At 49.7% G+C, this 16,532-nt stretch overlaps 1 protein-coding gene across 4 annotated transcripts in view; it reads right to left on the minus strand.

Moving 5' to 3' along the window:
* The window catches only part of OTOF (otoferlin), a 210,340-nt gene that overhangs the window by 79,305 nt on the left and 114,503 nt on the right, over positions 1 to 16,532 (minus strand). For all 4 annotated transcript variants that reach the window (XM_075063563.1, XM_075063562.1, XM_075063561.1 and 1 more), the window contains exons 6-8: positions 6,020 to 6,096; positions 1,149 to 1,275; positions 741 to 795 (exon numbers count right to left, since the gene is read on the minus strand). In XM_075063563.1, the coding sequence (XP_074919664.1) occupies positions 741 to 795; positions 1,149 to 1,275; positions 6,020 to 6,096 (259 nt within the window). The remainder of the gene's footprint in view (positions 1 to 740; positions 796 to 1,148; positions 1,276 to 6,019; positions 6,097 to 16,532) is intronic.

Raw genomic sequence — 16,532 nt, forward strand, 5'->3', positions numbered from 1 at the left:
CAGTGACAAGCTCCAGTCTTTAGCCCAGCCACAGATCATGAGATGTGGCTTGGTGACCCTTTCCGATAAGGAGGAATAAATAAAGTTTTTGTGGCCACTCACCCAAGCTTTCAAGTAATGTTCCCGAGCCCTAAAGGGATCTTCTTGTAGCTACCTATGACAGACAGGAGCCTGCTTCAGAGGTCTCCGTGTCAGACCCTAGCCGTAAGTTACGTCCTGGCCTTTCCGACCAGGGAGTCCCCCAGCAGGCCGGGACAAACAGAAATGAAGACACGCTCTGTAAATAAATGGAACCTGGGCATCACCGTTTCTGTCCCGCGCCTTCGGCCCCACGGCCTGACCTGCCAGCTGCTCGGTTGGGATGGGGTGGGGTGTGCAGCTCAGTTCACAAGGTGGGGCTGGGCCTCTGCCCCTCTCCTAATCAAAGGACCCTCTCTCGGGCTGCTTGAATGAGTCTTCTCTTCCCTTCTGGAAAATGTCTGGCCTGAGCATCCTCAGCCTTTCCTTAGCCGCTGGTGTGCACCGTTTTCTAGCCTGTGCGCAATAAACTTCCCAACCGGCCTGACAGCGGCGAGGCAGACGGCTGAGTTGGGAGATTTCCCCAAATGTTCTCAGGGAGTCTTCTCCTCCCCCTCCCTCTTTTAATCTCTCCAGCAGGGCATTCTGCCCCCCCTCCCCCCCAGCCTCTAGCCCCAGGAGCATGTGGAGGGTAGGAAAGGGCTCACAGTGGCTCCACTTACTTGGTAATCCATTGGCCGGCCAGCACTGGGCTCCATTTTAATGTCAGGCTTTGACCTTTGAAGGGGGCAAAAAATTAATGGTCATAAAACAAAGAAAGGAACAGTGTATTCTGGCTGCTGCAGATGCGGAGCCCTTGACAAACTATTTGCAAAGTTGTAGAGCCTCTTCCCGCCTCTCTCTCTGGATGTAAGCGATATGAACCCCCACCCTCAGCCCTGCCCTGAGTTTTGCCTTTTGCAGGTGGCAAACTATCAGGCAGGTCTTTAAAGAGCCATCAGGGTGATGAGCCATCCCTGGCTCATTACCCTCCCCCCACCCCACCCCCCAACGCAAGCGGAATATGCATCTGGACTGTGGGATGTGTGATGTCACTTCCTGTCTCGTATTGGCTCACATTCTTCCCTCACCTCTTATTCGACACATTGGTGGTAACAGCTGTGACCGAAGCCAGAGAAATGGTGTCTGGGTCGAGGCCTCCTCCGAGTCGCATGGCTTTCCAGTCCAGGTCTTCTGTCTCCAGAATGGCAGGTTCATCTGATGGATGCACATGAACACAGACAAAAGCATGAATTTCCCTGGTGCCCATGTCTCCTCTATATAATAACACGATAAATACCGAACGGCTCAGCGAAGGCCAGTCAGTAACTCCTATTCCTCCAACCCAGAATGCAAAGGCAAGAGTCACTGTATCAAATTACAGGGAACAGTTTTCAAACCGAGAGAGAGGACGTATGCTTTTGTGCTGCATATAATTAACCTGTGACATTTGCTGCTGTACGATGTTATGGAGGCAAATATCTTAGGAGATTAAAAACCATAAAGGATCAGAAACATGGAAATTAGCATAATATCTGCAGTTACACTGGCTAGGAGAAGAGTTAGAGAAGCTAGCAAATCTCATAATTCAGGACATGGTGGATCAAGAAGAATTTCTCCCTATGGTTTAGTGTTGCTCAATTAGATGTATGATGGGTGTGTGTGGGGGTCCCATGTTCTCCCCTAAAGCACCTGGCACTGGCTACAGCCAGAGAAAGCATACCAGACTTCATGGACTGCAGATGTGGCGCAAAGTGGCATAAAGAGGGATAGAGGCAGTTCCTGTATAATATGAGGTGAGATGCTGAACTGGATGGACCGTTTGTCTGTTTGGAGATGGCAGAAAGTGGAATACCAGACTACATCTTAGATGTTTGAGATGGGGGAATCATAGAATCATAGAAGATTAGGGTTGGAAGAGACCTCAGGACAACATCTAGTCCAACCCCCTGCTCAAAGCAGGACCAACACCAACTAAATTATCCCAGTCAAGGCTTTGTCAAGCAGGGCCTTAAAAACCTCTAAGGCTGGAGTTTCCGCCACCTCCCTAGGGAACCCATTCCAGTGCTTCACCACTCTCCTAGTGAAATAGTTTTCCCTAATATCCAACCTAGACGTCCCCCACTGCAACTTGAAACAATTGCTCCTTGTTCTGTCATCTGCCACCATTGAGAAGAGCCGAGCTCCATCCTCTTTGGAACCCCCTGCAGGTAGCTGAAGCCTGCTATCAAATCCCGCCTCACTGTTCTCTTCTGCAGACTAAATTAGACAAGTTCCCTCAGACTCTCCTCGTAAGTCATGTGCCCCAACCCCCTAATCATTTTTGTTACCCTCCGCAGGACTCTCTCCAATTTGTCCACATCCTTTCTGTATTGGGGGGCCCCAAACTGGATGCTATACTCCAGATGTGGCCTCACCAGTGCTGAATAGAGGGGAATAGTCACTTCCCTGGATCTGCTGGCAATACTCCTACTAATACAGCCCAATGTGCTGTTATTCTTCTTGGCAATAGGGCACACACTATTGACTCATATCCAGCCTCTCGTCCACGGTAATTCTCAGGTCCTTTTCTGCAGAACTGCTGCTTAGCCAGTTGGTCCCTAGCCTGTAGCTTCTGTCCTAAGTGCAGGACTCTGCACTTGTCCTTGTTGAACCTCATCAGATTTCTTTTGGCCCAATCCTCCAGTTTATCTAGGTCACTCTGGACCCTATCCCTACCCCCCAGTGTATCTACCTCTTCCCACATTTTAGACTAATCCACGAACTTGCTGAGAGTGCAATCCATCCCATCATCCTGATCATTAATGAAGATGTTGAACAAAATCAGCCCCAGGACTGATCCCTGGGGCACTCTGCTTGATACCGGCTGCCAGCTAGACATCGAACCTTTGATCACTACTCATTGAGCCCGACAATCTAGCCAGCTTTCTATCCACCTTATAGTTCACTCTTCCAATCCATACTTCTTTAACTTGCTGGCAAGAATACTGTGGGAGACCGTATCAAAAGCTTTGCTAAAGTCAAGATATATCATGTCCACCATTTTCCCCATATTCACAGAGCCAGTTATCTTATCATAGAAGGCAATCAGGTTGCTCAGGCATGACTTGCCCTTGGTGAATCCATGTTAACTGTTCCTGATCACCTTCCTTTCCTCCAAGTGCTTCAAAATACATTCCTTGAGGACCTGCTCCGTGATTTTTCCAGGGACTGAGGTGAGGCTGACTGGTCTGTAGTTCCCCAGATTCTCCTTCTTCCCTTTTTTAAAGCTGGGTACTATATTTGCCTTTTTCCAGTTGTCCAGGACCTCCCCTGATCGCCATGAGTTTTCAAAGATAATGGCCAATGGCTCTGCAATCACATCAGCCAACTCCCTCAGCCCCCTCGGCTGAATTAGATCTGGACCCATGGACTTGTGCACGTCCAGCTTTTCTAAATAGTCCTGAATCCGTTCTTTCACCACTGAGGGCTGCTCATCTCCTCCCCACACTGTGTTGCCCAGTGCAGCAGTGTGGGAACTGACCTTGTCCATGAAGACAAGGCAAAAAAAGCATTGAGTACTTCAGCTTTTTCCACATCACCTGTCACTAGGTTGCCTCCCCCATTCAGTAAGGGTCCCACACTTCCCCTGACCGTCTTCTTGTTGCTAACACACCTGTAGAAACCCTTCTTGTTACCCTTCACATCCGTTGTTAGCAGGAGCTCCAGTTGTGCTTTGGCCTTTCTGATTATACAGCTGCATGCTCGAGGAATATTTTTATTCTCCTCCCTAGTCATCTGTCCAACTTTCCACTTCTTGTAAGCTTCCTTTTTGTGTTTAAGCTCATCAAAGATTTCTCTGTTACGCCAAACTGGTCGTTCTTTCTGCACATCGGGATGGTTCGCTCCTGTGCCCTCAATAAGGCTTCTTTAAAATACAGCCAGTTCTCCTGGACTCCTTTCCCCTCACATTAGCCTCTCAGGGGATCCAGCTCATCCATTCCTTGAGGGAATCAAAATCTTCTTTTCTGAAGTCCACAGTCCGTATTTTGCTACTCTCCTTTCTTCCTTTCGAACATCTAGGCCATTTTCCCCAGGCTCGTTCCCTACAGCACATGTCTTATCTGGTCTAGTTTGAAATGTTTCCTGCAAAGGGGCTTCTTTCTACCATTTCTCCTGGGAGCCTATTCCACAGCCTAACCCATCAATCTCTGCGATGAAGATTGTTGTGATATTTATCTTGAGTTTCCTTTTCCCAATTCCACATCATGGTCCCTAGTTACATCTTCCAGCACTATGTTAAACTACCCTGCCCCCTCCCAGGGATTAGAGCTTTCAGAAACTCATTGTCATGTCTACACTGAACCGTCACTAAGCCAAGCTAGACAAGTGCTAGGTCTGCTCCAGTCTGGGATACTGGATAAGATGGACCAGCTTTGGTACAGAATGGGGCGGGACACCAAGCAGAGGGCCCAGTGATCTGTCTGGTGTGGTGGGAAGAAGGTTTGACACTGTGCTGGATGCACCATTGCTCCGTTTATTCCCACTGGCCAGTCCGATGCTTCTCTTCTCATCCTTGTTTCGTTGCAAAGGAGGCTGCATTACAGAGCACTAACCTATTGTGTGACAGCGCCCGCTTGGATCACACGTGACTGTTCGACCCACTAGTAACACAGTAAGTACTGCACAGTGCATTTCGATATTAGCGCAATGCAAGGCAAGCGGCCTTGTAAGCACAGGGTGCAACATACACATCTCCTGGCCTTTCAGCTGCCAGCACCGAGGTGACATGGTAATTACACCTAAGCCAGGCGAGCTCGCTAGAGCCCTCTTGAGCTGCCACGGTTACGTAAGCAGAGAGGCATCTGCAGCTGGTAACACAGAGCCACAGCACTGGGGCAGAAATGGATGGATGGGGACAGGATGTTCCTCCATTATACCCTGCACTGATGCTGCACATGGTGCCCAGCCCCTACAGCCGAGATGCAACATCAGCCAGGAAGAGAAGGTCCAGCCTGTCCTCACCCGTGCTTCCTGGCCAGAGATCAACGCTCCCTTGTCTTAGCTCCCATGTATTTTGAACAGCGATGCAGGGCAGGTGCCGAGGTGTGAATCAGTATCGTATTTCTATAGCGCCTTCCTTCTCCAAAACGCTAATCAGAGAAGTATAGGAGTGGAAGGGACCTCTTGAGGTCATCCAGGCCAGTCCCCTGTGCTCAAGGCAGGACTAAGTAATAACTAACCCATCCCTAACAGGTGTTTGTCCAACCTGCTCTTAAAAACCTCCAATGACAGAGATACCACAACCTCTCTAGGTAATTTGTTCCAGTGCTTAACCACCCTGAGAGTTGGGAATTATTTCCTAATGGCCAACCCAAACCTCCCTTGCTGTAATTTAAGCCCACTGCTTTCTGTCCTGTCCTCAGGGGTTAAGGAGAACAATTTTCATCTCCCTCCTTGTAACATCTTTTATGTCTCATTTTTCCTACCAATCCCTTTCCTGTGGCTCCATTGATGTCTGCACGCATGGGGAAAAATCCTAAGCATGCCTACAGATCTGTCCGCCTATCAATCATTCGGGCTGGCTGGCAAATGCTAAGGATTTTCCACGGAAAATATTTTCATCTGAATGAAAAAAATTGTTTTGATTTGAACCGAGAGAAAATGAAAAAACAAACCAATCTGTTTTCCTCCCCTCATATTTTCCAGGGGGAAGAAAGGGAAAGAAAAAAAAACCTTTAGAATGAGGGTTTAGTTTGCTTTTGATGAAAAATGGAACATTTTAAAAAAAGATGAATTATTTTTAGAGATTCACCCTCTCTCTCCTGGGCCCCCCAGTCCGTCTGCAATATACAACATGAAGAAGCAATGGAACAGCACAAGTTCATTATGTCACTGCCAGCTCAACCAGCAGCTGCCTGGACACCCAGACTTTGACGTATTCTCACCCAACCAGGGCCCAGCTCTGCACAGCTGCACGTACCTTGCTTTCGGTGAGGGTCCTCCTTTGGGGGCCGTATCTTGCCCAGCTTCATGGCTGAAAAGACTCCTTTCCCAGCTCTGCAAGAAGTGGGGGCAGAAGGCAGAACTCATTGAATCTGGTAGTTACAGATAATTTTGTCTGGGCATTTCTGGACAGAAGACCACTCCGGGGATTAACCTACCCAAAACTAGGACGTTCTGCTCTGGGACTCAGATGCCATCTAGATTTTCATCAGTAGATGTCAGAGTGTTTTACAGAGGGGGTCAGTATCATCAGCCCCATGTCACAGATGGGGAAACAGAGGCACAGAGCAGCAATGTCATTTACCCAGGGTCACCCAGCAGAAGAGGAAGGAATAGAACCCAGCTTTCCTGAGTCCCAGTCCAGTGCTTCATCAACTAGACCACTCTGCCTCTCTTGCTGAGTACCCACACCCCAAACTAAGGTGAAAATATCAGCTAAAATAGTCCACTTGGAGGGTTAAATATTAATTAGTCTGTCCCAGGCTAGAGCCAGAATACCCCCAAACTGGGACTAAAACACCAGGCTGAAATGGTGCCAAGACACCCCAAATTGACAATGGTGATGCACCACGTGCTCTGTCAGCGATGTGACTTTTTGTCCATAAGCTGCCTACCAGCCACAGGTCAGCAGGGGGTGGATTTCTCAATGCAGAGGGGCCAGCACAAGCCCCAAGCACCACCGACATCCCACATCGGTTGTGCTTGGTCTCTGCACCAGGGGGAATTTTCACCCTGAATCATTTTGAACCATAAGACTTGGCCTGCAGTGTGTCTGCCAGCCGCTCCCTGCAAATATTCAGCATCCAGGGCTGGATCCTTAACTGGCACAAGTTGTCCTGGAGTGCCATTCACTGCAATGGAGCGGCAACAATTTATAATCACAGAGAAGCTGGCTCGTGAAAGCCAAAATGTGTTGATTACTTTGAATTGACTACACAGATCACATGTATCAGAGGGGTAGCCGTGTTAGTCTGGATCTGTAAAAGCAGCAAAGAATCCTGTGGCACCTTAGAGACTAACAGACATTTTGGAGCATGACCTTTTGTGGGTGAATACCCACTTCGTCAGATCACATGGTATTTTTTATGTTGCCCGATTGGATGAAAGTGTTTCAGGTTTCTGGCATAAATATTCTCACTTATGGGTTCAAAATTCACTTGCTGTTAATATTCACTGAAAACTCATCAGCCCCACCGACATTCCTGCCAGTAAAAAACACTTGCTAGACTATGTGGTCAACACTTGCTGATTTATAATGGCATTAAAAATGGGGATCTGGGGGTATCCTGGCTACCTTAGACTCACAGACTTTAAAGACAGAAGGGACCATCAAGATCAACTAGTCTGACCTCCTGCACCTCACAGGCCACAGAACCTCACCCACTCACTGCTGTAACAGACCCAGAACCTCTGGCTGAGTCACTGAAGTCCTCAAATCATGGTATAAAGACTTAAAGTTACAGAGAATCCACCATTTACACTAGTTTAAACCTGCACGTGACCCGTGCCCCATGCTGCAGAGGAAAGCGAACTCTGTCCCCCTCCTCCAGGGTCTCTGCCAAATCTGACCTGGAGGAAGATTCCTTCCCAACCCCTAATATGGTGATCCATTAGACCCTGAGCATGTGGGCAAGACCCAGCAGCCAGACACCTGGGAAAGAATTCTCTGTAGTAACTCAGAACTCTCCCCATCTAGTGTCCCATCACCGGCTGTTGGAGATATTTGCTGCCTGCAGTCACAGATCTGATTTAAAACTACAACATGCAACCAAGGCAAAGCTAGGCACAAAGTGGGTTTGAAACACAGCCAATGTGATTTTAAATAGACAGCCATGGCAAAGATTTAGTGGTGTTTGTGGTTGGTTCAGTATAATATGCTAATCTGACATAACAATAATTTAATATACCGTCTCCCAGGCTGAACAGAATTTGGTATGCAGGGTTAATAAAATACAGTTCTTTAATACACTGACAACATTAGCACGGCAGACTGGGTTGATTTCATAAGGTGGCATAATAAATATGCAGAGCTTGTCAAGTAATATCACAACTGATTGCAAGTATTTTTGCTCATCGGTTTCACTGTTGTTTGAGTTGAGGGAAGAGCTAGGTGAAATTTTTCAACCAACATTTTTTAGCTGAAAAATTCTGATGTGACTAAAAGGTTTCACAAATTCCTGTTGATTTCACCAAATTGTTCATTTCAAAGCACCGACCTCCTCCCCTATTTAAAAAAAATCAAAATGTTTCATTTCAACATTTTCAAATTGAAATGTTTGGATTTTTCACTTTGAAACAACTTTTAGTTTAGAAATTTAATGTAATTTAAAACAATTAGAAAACTTGAAAAATGCTTGAAATTGAAACGAAACATTTCATTTTGGGTAGAACAAAACATTTAGCTTGAGCCAAAACAATTTTTTTTACACTGATTTGCCAAAAATGTTGAAAATGTTTCACATCTTTTCTACCCGAAACCATTTTTTGTTTCAATTTTTCAGAACTGTCAGCAATCCAAAAAATCCCTTATTCAGCCAGCTGTAGCTGGGGGTTCACTGTTACTTGTGAAATCATTTTATCCGCTGTTGGTCTTGGACGGGCACTAGTTATCTTGGTGAAAATAGTGCTGAATTTGGAAAGTTTCATTAATTTTTCATTTCAAGAATGATTCAGTTGGAAATCAGGATCAGAAAGTATTCTTCACTATTCGCCAGACATCGAGAAGCAAAAACAAGGCCACATGGCACAGCTGGCCAATCCTATGCCACAAATACCAAAGAGCAAACAGCTGCAGCTATAGAGTGAACTACTTGTGAAGAACCCAATGGCTGAAGTTTGTTTGCTAATCTCTGAGCAGGAATTTGCTTGCGGGTCATACATACATTCCCAGCAATGAGGATCGGGGAAAAAAGGATTCATTGGATAACTTGTACATTCACGATGAGTGAGACTCACCCCGTGCAGTGGGGCAAGGCACAAGACCTGTCGCCCACGTCCATGCAGCGTTTAAGTGGGACTAAAGTGATGTAAGAAGGGTTAAACAAAGCCAGAGTTCTCCTTGCTGTTACTCCACCACGTGTGAGTTTGTCTGGAGGTGACTGAGGAAAGAGTAGAACTGAAAAGCAGTTTATAAATCTGTACTGATCTCTGCATAACAACAACTTTCTAGTATTCAACTTGCAAAGAGCTTTTGCTTCAAGAACATCTTTCTCTCCAACATCCTGCTTCCACTTGGCAGCTGGAGAACTGCAGCAGATTCTCAGCCTTTGGGCAGGACTGCAATTATTCCTCCAGATGTAATTAAATGTAGTTCTTTTTAATTAGTTGCTCCAAACCCCAAAGCCACCTCCGGCCCAGGGGTGGTACAAGAGAGCAGCTTACTGGCAGCTGATTAGCACATAATGACCAGCCACTGAAGCCATGTTGTTAAATATTAAGGTTTGTTTTAATTTGGGAACATAAAAGAAGGCAGATGGCGTGTGCTGTGACGGGGGTGGGGGTGGGGGTGGAAGTGGCGGGGGATTGTTGCAGACTGCGGGTGGGCTGCCTGTAGAGAAGAAAATAATGCTCCTAAAACAGTCGGTGTCAGATTCAGCATGTTCTTATGCCCTTCTGTTGAATAGGGATGGTTTAAGGTCTGGTTTGAAGGTTTGCACGTGGGATCATTAATGAAAGGGATTAGATAATAAGATAGAAATATCATATTGGCTCCATATTACACCCATGGTTCACCCGCATCTTGAATACTTGCGTTGCAGATGTGGTCGCCCACCTCAAAATAAATAAATATGTGGAATTGGGGAAAAGTTCATGAAAAGGGCAATAAATGATTAGGGTATGGAACAGCTTCTGATATAAGGAGAGATTATTAAGACTGGGACTTTTCAGCCTGGAAAAGAGGCAACGAAGTGGGGGATATAATAGGGTCTGTAAATCATGACTGGTGCGGAGAAAGTAAAAAGGAAGTGATATTTACTCCTTCTCATAACACAGAACTAGGGGTCACCAAATGAAATTATATGGGCAGCAGGTTTAGAACAAATAAAAGGCAGTATTTCTTCACACAATGCACAGTCAACCTGTTGGAACTCCTTGCCAGTGGATGCTGTGAAGGCCAAGATATGGAGGATAAGTCCATCAATGGCTATTAGTCAGGATGGGCAGGGATGGTGTCCCTAACCTCTGTTTGCCAGAAGCTGGGAATGGGCAACAGTGGATGGATCACTTGATGATTCCCTGTTCTGTTCATTTCCTCTGGGGCACATGGCATTGGCCACTGTCAGAGGATAGGATATTGGGCTAGATGGACCTTTGGTCTGACCCAGTAGGGCCATTCTTATGTTCTTATGTGCTCCAGTGCTTTGCTAAATATTTCAAGGGAGGACTACGAATAGCCCCCTGTATTGTCTGATCTTTTCACTAGGAGGCTGTCATGATTGCTCCACCGCTGCCCTCATCATTCCCTGGGGACCTCTGCAACTCTTTCCAGGGACCTCATCCCCAAGCCCAGCTCTCTGCTTCATTCACTCACCCTCTGAATCAAGTCAGCAGAGGACACCCTTGTGCTGGCACAGGGGAGCCGGATCTGCTTCTTTTAAAGGGGCCAGCTCCCCTGCGACACAGTGCATATGGCGGCTCCAAAATATGTCTTGCCTTAAGGCCACTACTGGATCTTCTAGCCCCTGCTGGAGGAGGGTTCCCAGCCCTGGCTGATCAACACGGAGTAAGGTTTATAGGAAAAGGAAGCTTCCCCCATGAATAAGAGCTGAGGGTTAGGACCTGCCACACACGTGCATCCCTTCCCCACTACTTCCATTCCCAGTAACGAATGAGGACATTTCCCCTTCTTTCGGTCTTTTTTCTTAAAGGCTGCATGTTCTGGGAGCGAGGACCCAGCAAACTGCCAGTCACACGGCAACAGGGAAGAGCTAGAAAAATGCCTACTTTCCAGAGAAAAAAGAAAGAGTGAATGAGAGAGAGAAGCATCCAGGACTGGCATATCCTCGTGGCTGCCAACAACATAAATTCACAGGGGTTTCGTTGGACAGAGAACGCTCTAGCTCGCTTCCCCCCGCCTGTCCCCAACCCTCCCATCGCTCCACGTCCCACCTGTCACCTTTTCAGGTCAAGGTAAAGTGAGAGATGGCAAATACCTCCCCCCTCCCTGGACCCCCCATTTCCATGCACGGCCAGGTTCTACCTTCACCAGCTGACAATCCACAGTCCGGCTTTCCCCGAGAGATCGGCAGAGACAGGAGAGAACCTACCTGGCTGCTAGAGCGTGTGATGGCGGCTTTACTGGTGCCATGCAGCAGCCATCCCTGCCAGAGCCCGCCTGGGGAGTGTGTGTGTGTGCTATGAAGCCTCTGGCTGCGCTGTGTTTCCCGGGGTGGCCTGGGGTTGATTTGGGAGTGGACGAGGAGGGGATCTCCTGCTGATTCTCCGCTCCCAATGCCTCTGGCTCTTTGCTGTACTACAGAAAGGTTAAGCCTCCCACCCCCCAAAGAGGGGACGGGAAGGGAGCTGGCTGGGCGGGCGGCGGTGGAGAGCTGATACCATCCCTGAATGAATATTGGATGAGAGCCTGAGAACCTGAGATGCCAGGGCCTGCTCCGCAGTCATTGCAGGTGGCACCGGCACTTTGCAAAGGGCTCCGGCCTGAGGTTTTTTCGGGTCACTTTGAAATCCAGCCTCCAGGTTCCCCTCCCTGTCTCTCCCACTGGGGGTGCAGATAGAGAGGCACCCTGTGGGCATGTGTATGTGCAGGGGGTCCTGGCCACCTCTCCCCACAGCCTGTGTCCCAGCTGGGGCCTAGACCTGGATCTGGTTACAGGCTGCCGCTGAATTATTCACAGCTGACTGACTTTTTAACCATCATTTTTGAGGGGGAGAGAGGGGGAGGGGTCACTGGCGTCTTTCATCTCCTGCGTTCAAACCGAACATCCATGATAGTGCCTTAAAGAGACAGGACATCAGCTGAAAACCAGTGGCCGGCCCCCATACCCCCATCTAACACCCTCACCCAGCAAAGCCAGTGAGTCAGGCCCCCCTGAGGATTTCCCCTCCATATGCAAGTCTTTGCATGGCCACAGAAACGCCATAACTGCTTCTATGTCACCTCCACCCAGCACAGAGTGCTTGGCTGAGGGCAGGGCTGGTGGGCCGAATGTCTACGCACACTGGCAATCATCCACAGACAGTAGCATGGCCCCTTGGGGCAAGGGGCAGCCAGGTGTAGATTAGAGCAGCCCTGAGGCTGCCAAATCAGAATCCTCCACTCATTCGTACCAGTGTCAGTATCCGATACCAACCTGGTACAAGGTGCGGGGCCATAGGAACCAGTATTGTTCCTATTCCTTTTTTCAGAGCGGATTGAAATTCTCTCCAGGGCAGAGAGTCAGCACCAAGTCAATCCAGTGAGGTTGTGAGCTGGGCTTTGCACTGGAGTCATTTTCACCCAGCCAGAAGGTGACAGGCCAGAGGGTGGGCTAGCACCGTATGCTACCATAACGTATCACCTCGTTCACCTTGGGCATGCCAAAGGCATCGCAGACACGGTAAGCTATGGTCACCAAAGCTGAACTGGAGAGCTCAGAAACCAGCTAATGGCACCTTCCGATTGGCCTCTACAAAGCCAGGGATCCAGGCGGAGCAGTGCTGCCGAGTTTGTTCTCTAGCCCCCAGGGAGTGCTAGGAAGTCCTTGCAGCAAAAGCCAACTCTGAACAGGATGGAATTGGAAAGCTGAAAAACGTGGATGTTAAAATAAGGGAGAACAAGTTTGAGTCTGTCTTGGGAGAGAGCTGGGGGAGACTTGGATCAGATACAACAGAGAAACAGAATATGGCTTTGAAACATCTTAGTGCCATTTCTTAACACACATCAGAGAAAGTGTGTTCTTTGTCCCTTTCTATCAGCTGGTCCTTGTAGGAAGATAAAAGTCTCCTACTGCTGCCAGCTAATGGAGCTACTCCTTTAGCTCAATAAGTAGAGGCTCATGCTTCTAGCACTGACGATCTCGGGCTCAAACCCCACTTTTGGCCCTAACAGGGTCTCGCTGGGAAAAAAGCCCCCGGTCCTGGGCTCTTTCTTTGATCAGTGCTCAGCTGACAGCCCTGCAGACCGAAGACCCCCAGGCCAGCACCTACACTGAGCTCTGCCAACATGCTTCCACTCTGCCAGGGCCGGGCTGCCAAAGGGAGAGGAGGAGAGGAGATCGCTCACTCGCCAGGCCCACTCTGACCTGGGGCCCTCTGCTCACACTGCCAAGAGAGGGGCCACAGGTTCATAAGAGATAAGGCCATGATGCTCATCTCGTCTGTCCTGGATAACGCAGGCTAGGACTGCCCCGATTTAATTCCTGTCAGAACTAGGGCGCGTCTTTTAGAAAACTGTCCAGCCTCCCAGCTGCAGCCCTGAGAGAGAGAGAGAGCTGGTTTTCCCTGGGCCCTGTGCCCGGCGGCTGGTGGCTGAGAGTTTCAGAGGAGGAGCGCCCCAGGGGTCGGCTCCGCCCCGCCAGCTATGCCCAGGAGATAGCGCGAGCATGCGGAGAGAGGACACCTACTTGTGCTCGCCGTCTTTGCCCCTTTTCATCTTCTCTTTGCCTTTGCTGAAGCGAGCGGCCGGGCAGTGAAGGAATATAAGAGAAACAAACCAGTGGGTACCATTTACAGACTGATCGCCGGCATCAGCCAGTCAATAAAACATACGTGTGGCCCCTTCCCTGGCCGCTTTCTTGGCCCCTTCTAACTCGGGAGGGCACTAAGTGGAGCTGGCCATCATGCCGGGACCCATCGCCAAATGCCCCGAACGCTGATGCCACCGGGGTCAGGTTTGGGTTCAGAGGTCACCTTTATGACCTGGACCTGTCTCTCTAGGTCTAACCCCCCTTAGACCTCTGAACGAGCATCCACTGAGCGTCCGCCATAGGGGGTGATGGGGGGACCATGTAACAGAGCAGTGGAGCTCAGGGGAGATGGAGGTGATTTGCAGATGAATGAATAACGCATGTGTGTGTGTGTGTGTGTGTGTTCGTTCTCCCCACCCCAGGCAGCACCACCTTCCTCACCCAGTTTTATATGTTCGGGGCCCCTCGCACAATGGATCAGAATCCCTCAAAGTGAGGCTGGAATTTGGGACACCCGGGAGAGGTGAAAGAATTCAGGATGTTCTTCCCGATCCATGCCCCCATTCCCAGAATCCTCTGGGTTTCCACTGGGGCTGATCAGAGAATGGAGGAGTGAGGAATTGGTGGGCACGGTGGTGTCCTGGTTTTCATCAGAAAGTCCTGATTCTGAACACGCCCATCCCCGTGGTATCCAGGCCCTGACTCTGTGCTCTGAATCTCAACACACTGTCTTTCCTCTCTGCCCTCAGCCCTGTTTCCTTTTCTTGTCTTGTCTTTTCTCTCTGTTTCCCTTTTCTTTGGTGTGTCCACATGCCTTTAGTCTGATCCGGCCTCCTTTTTCCTGCCACTTCTCTTTCTCTTCCTTGCCCCAGGCTGCTTTCCCCTCCTCATCCCTTTCTGCTCCCACCCCTGTGCTGCTCTGCTTCTGGAGCCTCTGACTTGCCCCATGGCTGCATGGAATGGCAAACATGCTCTGATGTGCGCTGGTACTTTTGGAGAAATGTCATGTCACCCTCTGCTCTTCTCAGCCTCGAACTCTGGGAGACAGAAAAGCAAGGGAGTGGGTGGAGAGAGAAATTAACAAATTCTAGTGCTAATGGACCCGGCTGATTGTTAACCGGAGTTTGCTGCTCTGCACCCAGAAGCTGGAAGGGGAGCAGTTGGTGAGGAGGAATGGGGCAGATGAATTCACTGAGCTCCTAGATCAGAGGTGGGCAAACTACGGCCTGCGGGCCACATCCGGCCCATGGGACAGTCCTGCCCGGCCCTTGAGCACCTGGCCAGGGAGGCTAGCCCCCGGCCCCTCCCCTGCTGTCCCCGCCTCCTGCAGCCACGCCATGGCGCGGGCAGCACTCTGGGTGCCGGGGCTGCAAACTCCTGCTGAGCAGCACGGCGGCGTGGTAGGCTCCAGCTGGGGGGCACAGCTGCCAGACATGCTGCTCTGAGTGGCATGGTAAGGGGGCCGGGGGTTGGATAAGGGGTGGGGAGTCCTGGGGGGCAGTCAGGGGACAGGGAGCAGGGGGAGGTTGGATGGGGCGGAGGTTCTGGGAGTGGTCAGGGGATGAGGGGGGTTGGATAAGTGTGGGAGTCTTGGGGGGGCCTGTCAAGGGGCAGGGGTGTGGATAGGGGTCAGAGCAGTCATGGGACTGGGAGGAGGGGGGTTGGATAGGGGGTGGGGTCCTGGGGGCGGTTAGGAGTGGAGGGTCCTGGGAGGAGGCGGTTAGGGGACAAGGAGCAGGGGCAATTGGATGGGTCAGGGGTTCTGATGGAGGCAGTCAGGGGGTGGGAAGTGGGAGTGGGCGAGGCCATTTGGGGAGGCACAGCCTTCCCTACCCGGCCCTCCGTACAATTTTGCAATCCCAATGTGGCCCCAGGTCAAAAATTTTGCCCACCCCTGTCCTAGATAATGACCTTCCCCAGGGGCCCCGAGAACTGCACGTGGGCCTAATACACACCGTCCATTCCCACCCATGGTTCGAAGCAGCCTAGCCTAGTCGGGGTTCCCTTGGGGCGAGATTCCACCTGTGCAGAGAGGTCAGTACAAAGTCTCACCTCCGCTTAAGCTCCTTGCACTCTCCCTCGGCACAGGGGGAATTTCATGCTTTGTGTCTCACCAGGATATTCTGACAGCCCCGTAGACGTCGGCTGGGCTATTGGTAAGTGAGGGCACGGTGGCATTTCCTGTTAGGGTGAAGGCATTTCACTCCACGTCTTGAGTCCAGGCAGAGTGAAGAAAGGGAATTAAAGGCACCTTCACGTTCTCACTCATGCCCCTCACTATACATGGCAGAAGCTTCCTGAAAACATCTGCAAAGCCACCTGACTGTCCTCCTTAAAACTCCCCTACCAAACCTCAACACCAGCAGGGTTGCCACCTCTCACAATTTTATCACCAGCCTCCTGCTATATGGGGTTTTGTGTTAAAGCTCCAGCTCCTGAGGTCACGTGAATCTCTGAGAACCAACTTTCATTTTTAAAAACAAGTTGCTAGCCCTCCTGATTGTGAAAAAATGCAAGAAAAGGTGACCCTCCCCCCAAAACACAGACACTAAAAGCCAAATATTGTTGGATTTTTAAGTGAATCTCGTGATTTGGAATGTGTGGGCAACACTGATGTGCTGAGACCGCTGCCTGTCACACGGACCAGCTCTCCTTGCTTCCTTGCACTCCCCATCTGTCTATATCTCTCCCTCTGGCCCTGCACTTAGGTTGTACGCTCCTTCAGATAGGGACTGGTTTTTCTGTGTTTTTACGCCTAGCACAATGAGGACTTGATCTGTGACCGCAACCCCTAGGCGCCGTGGTAATACAATAACCAAAACAATACATGTCAAAAAAAATTCCAAAACACATAAACCCCCCAGA

The sequence above is a fragment of the Chelonoidis abingdonii genome, chromosome 3 (genome assembly GCF_003597395.2).
Source record: "Chelonoidis abingdonii isolate Lonesome George chromosome 3, CheloAbing_2.0, whole genome shotgun sequence".
Taxonomy (NCBI): domain Eukaryota; kingdom Metazoa; phylum Chordata; order Testudines; family Testudinidae; genus Chelonoidis; species Chelonoidis abingdonii.